General features: G+C 33.1%; 1 protein-coding gene across 1 annotated transcript in view; it reads right to left on the bottom strand.

Annotated features, from left to right (window-relative positions):
* Positions 1 to 5,206: 5,206 nt before the first annotated feature.
* The window catches only part of LOC111507747 (serine protease 7), a 28,094-nt gene continuing 21,794 nt past the window's right edge, over positions 5,207 to 11,506 (bottom strand). Inside the window, exons 5-7 of the mRNA XM_074182522.1 lie at positions 8,356 to 8,582; positions 5,600 to 5,657; positions 5,207 to 5,544 (exon numbers count right to left, since the gene is read on the bottom strand). Of these exons, the coding sequence (XP_074038623.1) occupies positions 5,414 to 5,544; positions 5,600 to 5,657; positions 8,356 to 8,582 (416 nt within the window). The 3' untranslated portion in view covers positions 5,207 to 5,413. The remainder of the gene's footprint in view (positions 5,545 to 5,599; positions 5,658 to 8,355; positions 8,583 to 11,506) is intronic.

Raw genomic sequence — 11,506 nt, 5'->3', positions numbered from 1 at the left:
GCCAGTTTTCTGATGTGATTTCCATAATGGCTTGATCAAACAATACCTTGACATCTTTCATTTTAAATGTGGTATTGTGCCTTGCAACATATCCTTTAACTTGTGCCCATATAAGTTCTATAGGATTTAATTCGCAATGATATGGCGGTAGGCGCAGCACAGTTACTTTATACTTTTCTGCTACATCTTCTACGGCATATTTCATGAAGCGAGATTTATGTTGTTTTACTATGGCTAGTAGTTCCTTCTTTACTGAATTCGTCTCAAACTGAATACCTTTATTTGACGGCCAGTTAATAATTTCTTGCTTTCTCCAAGCTGAAGTTGGTACCTTCTCTAAGCGCCTTGAATGGTAGCTTGCATTATCCATAACCACGACCGAATCAGCTGAAAGAAATTTTAACATTTCCCCGAAGTAGTCTTCGAAGACATCCGAATTCATGTCCTCATGATAATCTCCCGTCCGGCACGACTCAAAGCTTAACAAACCTTCTTTTAAAAATCCGTCTTCGCTTCCAATGTGAGCAATTATAAGCCTCTTCCCTTTTCCCGAAGGCACTTTAATACCCGTCGAAAGGCCTTCTATGAAAGCTTGGCGAGAACTTGTTATATTTTTATCTTGCCACATTTTTTTGACTATATAACCTTCGTTTATCCACGTCTCATCAAGATAAAAAATTTTCTTTTGCTCTCTGCGGTACTGCTTTATAGTTGTCAAATATTTTCGTCTCCAGCAAACAATTTCATCACTTTCCAGTAATAGTGCCTTTCGATTGTGCTTTTCCCAGGCAAAATTCATACTTTTTAAAGTTTTCCATAAAAGTTTTCTGGATATCAAAGGAATATCGTTATCTTGGCTTATCTCCATAAATATTTTTTCAAGAGTGGGTATTTCCTTTTTAAAATAAAACGAATGAACTTTTCTTCGAATGTCACATTTGGTGTCTTCATCTAAGATTTTTATTGGTCTTCCTGATTTTCTCTTGCATGGACTTACCTGGCCTGATATCTTTCTTTCTCGCAATAATTTAAAAATCGTGGACTGTCCAATTCCAGTCATTCGGGCACATCGCTCAACACTTTCTTGCACAGACAAACTAGGGTGATCGTGTTTTATGCAATCATATACATTTAAAATTATAACTTTTTCGCAAACAGATAGCGGAGAATTTTTTACACTTCTTTTCTTTGGAGTAAATGTCCCCATTTTATAACTTTTTCACTATTTCTATATCACAATATCACTGTACGTTTAATTGGTGTAGTAACAATTACTATTATAACTCGAATGTTTAAGACACCATTACAATATATTTAAACCCTTTTTCTTAATTACCTGGGTTTAATAGGTATTGCATGATTGGTGGGCAGGGTCAAAAAGGGATTATTATAATGACATGGCACCTCGGAACTAAGTGTTAACCCTTTTTTGAGAAATCATGCTCAAGTATATGAACCCAAATTGCATAATAAATAAGTTTACAAGAACCACTAAAATTAATCTTAATCTTTTTTTAAGAAATTTTACTTACCTAAATACATGTAGGTACTTAGTTTTAGACCAAATTACTTCCCAAAAATGGCCTTTTATTATTATCTTTGTCTGTAATTTTTAATTTACTTTAATTATTAAGTTTAATAATCCTAAGATTTGCCTACGCCCATGGACGACAACGAAATTCAGGCAAATTTTATGACACTTCATGATTTATTACTCTACACTCTTTTGAAATAGACTATAGCTGGTAATATATTAAATTCTGTTGCTACACTGTTTTTTGAAAGTATTCAGTTCTTGGGATCTCAGACCATTTTCCCATTATTCTTGAAATTGACATACCTATTTTAGGAATTTTGATTTTAACTCATTTGAGGAGGATTTGAATCACATCAAGTGGAATACTATTTATTTCTTTATTGATGTAGACGACATGCTCTCATTCTTTAATGAGAATTTATTGCAAATTTTTACTATGCATATTCCTTATCGCACAATTAGGAGCACTAAGCCACCTAAGCCCTGGACTACGTATATTATAAAACTAATGCTTAAAAACTGAAAACCTCAGGGTCCTGGAAATACTATAGCACACTAAGTAATTAAGTCTCCAGTGCTGTTTGTTGTGAGATAACCGTTTTTTTTAATACTTATATTTCATAGAATCAATTCCAAGACTACATGGAGTGCGCTCATATCCCTTAAAGTACTTTGTGAAAACGAAACATCAGATATCCCCCCTTCTTTGAATAAATTGAATGATCTGAATGAACATTTCACTAGTATACCGATATTAGAAAAAACTACGAGGCAGATGGCTTTAGTTGAGGCTTATTCAATCCCTAAATATGAACCAAACTTCATGTTCTATACGGTAGACTCACACACAGTAATGAGGCATTTGAATAAAACTAGCAGCTATGCTGTAGGATATGACGAACTCACAAGCAGAATGTGGCACAGTTGTGTCCCTTTTATTCGAATATATAACTTATATATATTTCAAATGATGCCATTGAAACTAGTAAATTACCCTTTCTCTGAAAACATGTCAGAGTTAGACCTTTAGCAAAATGTAATGAGCCCACTGATTTTTCTGATACCAGACCTACAAACATTCTTCCTGCCATGAATTGATCACCAAAGAACAGATCACAGTCGGGAGTTTAATCCTTTTATAGCTATAGTCCAATCACGGATGACATTTTCAAATCGACTGACAAAGGAAATTTTCTTGGCCCGATCATATTAGTACCTCCTTTCAAGACTGGCTAGCTTTCATTGAAGTGTCTGAGAGAATTCCAGTTACTTTCACATACAAAATTCTTCTGATGAGATACCCCACTTATCTATGTGGTTTCGCTATCTCGTAATTGTTCTCGCAATGAGCATATTTTACTCAATTTATACTCGTAGCTTCTCTTACAATGCCACTAGGTTGTATAATACCATTCCTAGGGAATACAAAAAAATTCCACTGAAAAATAAAAAAAAAAAAGTTGAAAAGCTTGTTTCTCGCATGGCAACGATATCATGATCTGTTACATATATGTCGCGTCATGATATCATTGCTATACCCACCTAATGTCTCACGCGAATTATTTGACCTTTTCACTTAGTTACTCACTTTTATAGTATCATTTCACTTTTGTCTTTTTTCATATTCTCTTTGTCTATGCTGTTCTTTAATAAAAACTTAATATAAGAAAAATGAACTCTCTATAAAATTATTTATTATTCTTTAACTGAATGTTTTTGTGAAAATTATGAATAAAGACATATTATTATCATTATATTTTGGAAAGAGTTAATATTCTCATTTTTGGTATAAAAACCTAAATTATACATTACTTGAAAAATCATTTTGAGCAGTTTACGGTACCTACCTAGAATGTATCTATTAACTGCTAGACTTTGTAAAATTTTCTTGAGATGAATATTTATTGAAACAAACCTAAAGTACAATTTGTCGTGGATTTTTTTCTGAATTTCCATTGCTGCATGTTATCAACATTTTAGCAAAGTGATTTGAGTTTTTTTAATATTCGCAGAGAGTTAATGAATTTTGTAAATTGTATAAATTGTCGGCGAATCGTCGTCAATATCTAAACAGGTTTTTGGATTCATTAGCCATGACTTGGAGTTTTTTAGGCCTGACATTCCATCAGCAACTTCGGTAAATATTATAGGCGATGCCACAATGGTCGCGAATATACCAGCAAGGTAGATCATTTCGACCATTGCCGCATCTATCAACTTTGTCTGCTCCAAACCACAATTGATAAACCCGAAAGCAACAAATAATCTGTTGAACACTGACCATGAAAGCCTACACACCATAAGAAAATAATGTTTGTATCATCAACCACAACTGATTTCAGTTATATAATTACACTGACAAATATTGTCAGCACAAACAGTCCTCAATAATCCTATTGATATTGTTTCTTCTTGGAAAATTTTAAAGATGGAACATTTATGTATAATTATTCATTTCTGAGTTTCAAAAAGGTTTCAGTGAGTCAAAACTGCTCCTCAGTAATTATTATCTCAAAATTATGATGACAAAAAGGTAATTAATGGTTGTTGAAGCAGTGAGAGGTAGATTGAAGAAAGAATATGGATGAATTTCAATCCAATATACAAAAGGAGTTTACATGAAGTGGTTACCTCTGGTTGTATATAAGTGGTATATATTATGAGTATGACTAATCAAAATGTTTGAAGCTGAGATGGAACTTTCTCAGAGGTATATCCCATAGTTGAGTCTTGAGTATAGTAAATTTCCTCATTGAGAATTTTACTTTGCCTACCACTACAAGAAATCTAACGGATTTATGAGAGCTTCTAAAAGTTGTCTGATGACTGTAAATTCTAAGTTTTGCGTTTTGTCGATTGTGAAATCTTGTTCCTTCTGTTTTTTTCATACTGAAAATTCTAATATCTCATTTAGCACTCAGTAAATCAATGTCAGACGAAGACATCAACCATGAAAGATCTGTGAAGGCAAAATCATGAAAATTTATTAAAATACAATCAGTCTGATTAATATTCATGAAGATATTAACATTTCCCAGGGTACCAGTAAAAGCTCCTTGCATTGAAGAGTTGCTATTATGACCAGTTTATCAATCTGGACAAAAATGAGCGATAGAGGATGAAGATTTTAATAACGTTGACTGTTGTTGTTGGATTTGTGTTGAATTGATTTGTATTATTCCATTATATTGAAAGAAATTACCACAAATGAAGTTTCTCTAGTGATAAAGTAAAACAAGGTGAAACTTTCTTAATGACGCCTAGTTAGTGAAAGATTATGGGCACGTCCTAGCTGTACTTTTCTATAGAGGTCACATATAAAATGAAATATCAATTAGTGGAGCTCCACCGGGAAGCAATCTTACACGAATTTTCTTTTAATAAGTGATATCTTGGTAGATATTTCGTGCAGGTCTTTTGACTTCAAAATGATAATGTCAGTGTGTATATGAAAGCTCTTCAAATCACATTGGTATCATCTACACAATTTTATCTTATAATAATACCTTTTATCACAATACGATTTCAGATTATATTCATTTTATGGAACAATATCACAAAGCCATATTAATAAATCTCCCATTTTTGAACTTATGATCCATTTCGATTGGTCAATTAAGAATGTGTAGAAGAGTTTTACTTGAAAGGTTTTGAGTGCTTTACTTTTTTACTACTGTGGAAATATTATTACAATGTTATCCTCTGTAATGTTTGATTGGTAATATTATTAATACTAATGGAGACATTTATATACCTACATGTCTGTGAGCAGACATAATTAGTGGGGACATATGAAGTCATTCTTATCTAACTCTGAAAAACTTTATTCCTACTCAGCATATATTTCAGTGCATTCAAATCAATTGAAAAAAAATCTCAAGTTTTTACACAATAACAGGCGTCTCTTGTATTCTGAGTTATCCAGGAGATATGATCGTTTATAGTTGTGTAGAGAGCAACACTTGGACGAGCGGCGGAATCGCATACATTTTTGTCACTGAGAATTCCTGAAATATTAATAAAAATGTTTCTTGGGTGAATTATTATATATTGTAGTTCTACCTATGAGCTCGTACACTCCTTGGCGGGATCTGAACGTAACCGCTCCACCTGAATCGACCTGAAATATTCAAATGAAATCAAAGGTACCAAAAGATATTTGTTGAAAAAATTGATGTCTTTACTTGATATTAACATTCATTTTGATATATTTACCTAGTAATGTTGATTTAAAGTGTCATGTTAACATTTTGGAAAATTTTTGCTTTCTACTTCTCTATCTTTATACAGAAAATGTGGAAAACTTGTGAAGTAAAGAAGTTTTTTTCAGATACAAACTTGCAGAAAATGTCCAATCGAAATAATTACTTTCAAACTGAACATCGAATGGCATGAAAATAACTTTTTCGTATTCAGTTTGTTCCTCAAATATTCGATAAAGCAGGAACGCTACACAACGTTATATGTGAAAGAGCGTTGATATAAAATTTCACATACATGGAACTCGTATCATCCTTAAGATGTATTTCTCCAGAGAAATGTCAGAAAATCACCGATGAACAGTAACTCAATTGATTTTCCATATATAATCAATGGGAAAAATGTAACGGTAGTTGATGAAAGAGGCGGAATGGCTGTCCTTGTTCATCTTTCACTGTCTGAACCACTGTGCATTGGCTTGGGATGTGGGGGTTGAGCAAACCGGTCATCGGATGCCTGCTTCCACGTAGCCCCGTTGGATACGGCAATGACAGAATCACTTGTAGTTCTGTTATTCCCTAACTGAATGGCATCTCAACGAGCCTATCAGCTGTCTCTACGGAACCTTCAAGATACCGGGCGCCCTCTCGTCGTAGCATCGACTTGTCACGGTAATGCGGGGCTCTGCTGTGATTGACCTTCTTTCCCTAGCTACTCATGGCACATGAACAGAGTAAACTTCTTTCTGACGCTGAGTCTACAGAGGAGATGGATGTCGAGCTTACGACTCCAACTGACCTCCCTGTAAATTTAGATCAGGAATGAAAACTTCTCAACTCTCCAACTCCTGGTCCAATAACTGAACCTAAAAAAAATGTCTGGTGGTGCAGCCAGGAAACGACTGAGTCGTCTCTTCAACCAAATTCTTGAGCGGCGTACGCAGAGTCTGTCTCAGGTGGAGGAACAAACCCCCCATGAGCAGGGGAGTCAGGTGTAGCTGACGTGCAAAAACCCTCGTATGGGAAGGTTGTCGTGGGTGTCAAGGTGGGAATCTTGTAGGTCGAATAGACCTACTCACTTTAGACCTAACCTAACCTAGCTGATATAAGAAATCAAAGATCTAGCAGTTATTTTCGACTCGGAAATGTCATTTAAGTACCATACACTGGAGATTTCAATAAGAGCCTATAAAAATTTAGGCTTCGCTCTCTCTTCTGCCAAAACCTAGGTGTTGAATCTATAAAATCATTTACGGTGCACAAGTTAGTTCCATACTTGAGTGCAACTTCATTATATGGTCACCTCAGTATAATATCAGTGTTGATTTGTTAAAGGGATTTGAAATAAGTTTATAAAATACTGTGCTTATCAGCTAAGGAATATATTGAATATGAAATTGAATATGAATCTCATAGAAGACTTGAAACTGATCTCATATTCCTGCATGAAATTGTTAATGGCTATTTTGATTATCCGGACATTGTCGAGCTTTGTTTATTTTTTCTTAAATCCTAGAATGATCAGAAATAGCGATATTTTCAAAATTCCTTTTTGCAGAACTAATTATAGTAAAAATGAAACAATTTGAAGAATTTTGAAGTCAGCAAATCATCTGTAGGTATAACTTGGAATTGCTTATTTCACCTTTAATATCTTTCAAACATTTCAAACAATCTGTGAGAAATGTATGATGTAGGTATTAACCAATCCTGTAAGCATATGTAAATTTGTAAAACTAATTGTGAATTGGCTTGTCTCTTGAAATAAATACATAAATAAAAAAAATGAACTTTTATATATTTTTTGCTCTGTTAAGGAGTATTTCGGGGAGGGACCTGCTCCATTAGAGAAAAAAAATTCGACAATTTGAAACACACTTCAGTGGTTTGTTATCATGAAAATGACTAATTCCAGTGGATAACTTGAAAAATGCAGTACCAATACTTCCTTAGTATTAAATATATACAAAAAAAAACTTATTTGGACTCAAAGATTTCAATGATGCCAGACATGGAAAACTTAGTTTACTAGCTTTGATTTTTAGGCTAATATTGTGCTTGTCATCGCCATGAACTCGAAGACATGAGAGTTATAACATAATTAAATTGAAAATGAATGACGTAAAAACCAATGTATCATCGTGTCTACATATTTCGGGCTCCTTTAATGAAATTTACAAAAAAATGTTATACAAGATTCTTGATAATTGCTCCATTATAATAATCAACTAGTATATAAATCATCAATGAAAAATTCACTGTTTCTTCCATATCATAAATGATATTATGTGTAGTTATGTGCCCGACTATGAGTTTCTAAAATGTTAATTGTTGATAAATTTCTTGTTCCTTTTTTTCAAATTCGGGATGATGAAATTCATGCATACATAACTATTATAATTGATGAATGACATTGTTTTATTTGTCGAAAATCATTTTCTGCAGTTTTTGAGACCATTACCAAAAATGACATCAGATATTTTGGTGAATTTTATTGTTCTTTCTTTTACAGACAATTTTATTTTTGTCATAAAAAAACAATATATTAATTTTATTTCTCAATTTTTGTGAAACTTTTATATATAAATGAATTGCTTTTATTTATTGATTACTACTTACCTCGCAAATAGGACTGAAAGAACCAATAACCCCAATACATCCCTTGTCAATACTGACATAGTTTGAGTTGGACGCAGCATTTAAGCATTCTTCATAGCCCAAAATTGGTAAGCCCAACTTTCGCGGCCTACAGGATTTGATTGTTTGACTGGTATCAGTGGTTTCATTTTTAGAGATTGCTTGTGTCCAGCTGTACACTGTTGCCACTTGTCCTAAGTACCGTGTATCTGAAAGAAGTTGAACTGAATTTAGAATATTTCTTGTTCATTCATACTCATAGTCATGGATCTTCATGGGTACTACTTTTTTATGACTGCAGGCCCAAAAGCCCATTTACAGGCGTTTACAGTTATAATTATGATAATTATACATATAGTAAGATCTATTTTGAATGAAACTGAGAACCTGTTTTTTCGAATTTTTTGAACGTTAGAAAAAATATATCTACACTAGGAACATTATTAACACTTCTCATAGTAGTTATGGGAGAATGAAAATGATATTATTTGAATATTATTCAATCCGAATGCGGGTAGTATAAAAACGTGTATTAAATTTTGTATATTTAAATATTTTCAAGAATACTGTATTATGTGAAAAAAAAAACGATTTTCCTTTAAGGATTCGATATTTTATAATTACTAATGAAAAAATACTTTCATCAGGTCAAATCAACTACCATTCAGTCTCAAGTCAGATGTCTTTACTGACATTTTCGTCAATGTATAATTTGAGAATTTTTTGATTTGTTATACCTATTAATATAATGTTCGTCTATAGATAATAATTTGCAGATCGAGTACTTTTGAAAATAATTAATAAAGGGAATGTTACACATGATATTATTTTTTCAATAGTTTCAAATGTCACGGAGCATCCATTCTATTGTCACCATTCACAATATTGAATATTCTATTTAAATAAAAGTGCAATAATGATTCACGGAATTTTTGAAAAAGTTTACCATAAAAATTTTCATATTTCTTTTTGTATATTATGGTTTTTCTACTGGATATAACCAAACGTTAACTGTTCTAACGTATTCAAAAAAATTTTATTGTGAGATTTTTCACTAAACAGTTTTACAAAAACGCAACACGTCTTCAAACTCCGTCTTGAATTATTTCATCCACAGATGGCGGTTGGTAGCCTGGCGGTTGGTAGCCAGGCGGTTCACTCACTCGAATTGATTGCCATGTTGGTCGGTGGTTCAAGCCCTAGTTTGAACGATCGATTTTCACTTGCTATCGCCCAACCTGTGTTAGGAATAACATGTTAAAAAATAAGACCTCGTTAATCTTTATTCGCACAAGTTTAGACTTCTGAGGGTAGTCGTTCGTAGGGGCGTGACAGATAAACATATTTTAAACAGATTTTTTTAACAGATCTATCAACCTCATATACAGACCGCCACAACGAACCACAAGAGCTGGCTCAACTCAAATCAGCCCTTCTTCAAAATGGATTCACAGAGCATTTTCAAGTAAACTGACGCATTTTGACAAACAAATCGTTAAATATACAATGATACAGCCAATATCCTTTTGGTACCTGCAATAGGTACGTGAAAGAAAATATTTCCTGAATGATTATTACATTATCTAAAATACCAAAACAATAATTATTCAACTCCTATAACATATCAAAATTACCGACTATTGATCCAAAAACACTACTTGTCGATTGCTCCAGATACCAATGGATCCGAAAGTAGCTGTCAAAATATATTATCTTCTACATTCTCAAACATTCTGTATCGAATGTTTGAGTTGTAGACAATTTTTTTCAAGAGTTATGATTAATATTCACAACATACAATGCCACAACTTTTCCAACATTATTTAATGACATAATGTATTGTTGTAAATTATGCCCTAAAGAAAATAACGCCGGCCGCCACTGGTGGCCATAAACCAATTGCGACATTTTACGGTTATTCTACCGACTTTGTTGGAATCCCGAGGAATTTTCCAGCGCCTTCCATTGCCAAATATAAGCGCCATCCACTAGCCCATTGAGACAGTCAAGTGGAAGATACAGTGCGGTACGCCAATCGATCTAGTAAGGCGATAGACATTCGAATAATAGTTGAAGTGTTTGTTGTATTTAAAGTGAAATAGAGTTAAGTTTGATTATTGTTCAGTGTAATCAATTATTGGTCAACCCACAAGAAAAAATGTAACAGTATAATATATTCTTTTTATTTTTCCTCATGCTGTTGAAACTCTATATATATTTTCTTTTCCTTCTTCATCGAAAATTTTATCAACACGCTGTAGATATCTCTAATTTTTAAACATCCTATATTCATTATATTTTTTGCCTATGATGATGTTTTTTTAATATTCCATATCATATAACAGAATAATTTCCTAAATTCACAAATTCTCTATATCTACCACAATCTTCTTAATTTTATCAGTATTCTCTTCTCTATATAACATTCTAGATTTGAATCATATTAGTAAATCAACTAATTTAAATTTTTGACTACTTGACTCAATACAATCAATATCTTGTATTAGTTTCCAACCTGTCACATTATTTTCATAATTCATCATTTGAAATTTTTATAACACTTTCTGTGTGTCAACAAAGAGAATCAAAATTAATTCTGTTTCGTTAGAAACAAACGTCACACAACGATACTTGTCTTCTTGTCTCTGCTTTTTGGGCACATTTTACAACGTATTTTCTCTCCAATATGTCTTTGTGGTGTTGGTTCAGCAGTTTTCCCAAAAATATCAAGTATTTTCATTCGTAAAAGCTCAGGTAAGTGTGGGTTATTTTTTCCAACTTCAACTTAATCTTCCTCTTGAAGATGATCACTTGGTGATTGAAATACTTGTCGAGGTTTGATGTTGGGAAAGAACTCCAGTAATATTGATTACTACACTAAGGGTGCCAAACAGTGCATCACAAGTCATAACTTATCTCTACCTAAATAATAGTTTTCGTGCGTAAAGTGTCGATGTGTTCTGCAGGATCACTTACTTGGGTACTAACATGATCCAACTTTTGCCACCTTCATTTTCTGATCCATCTACAACTTCATCTTCGCCACTTTCCCATTCCACATATTGAACTGCTTAATTCATATCATACCCTGTGCCTATGAGGGTTTTTGAACTGTTATTTACTGCTGAAAGTA

This window comes from Leptinotarsa decemlineata, unplaced genomic scaffold (assembly GCF_025532065.1).
Source record: "Leptinotarsa decemlineata unplaced genomic scaffold, Ldec_3_MD MMD2_tig00026328_RagTag_RagTag, whole genome shotgun sequence".
Taxonomy (NCBI): Eukaryota; Metazoa; Arthropoda; class Insecta; order Coleoptera; family Chrysomelidae; genus Leptinotarsa; species Leptinotarsa decemlineata.
Note: the sequence above shows the minus strand (reverse complement) of the source record. Positions and strands in the feature narration are given on the sequence as shown.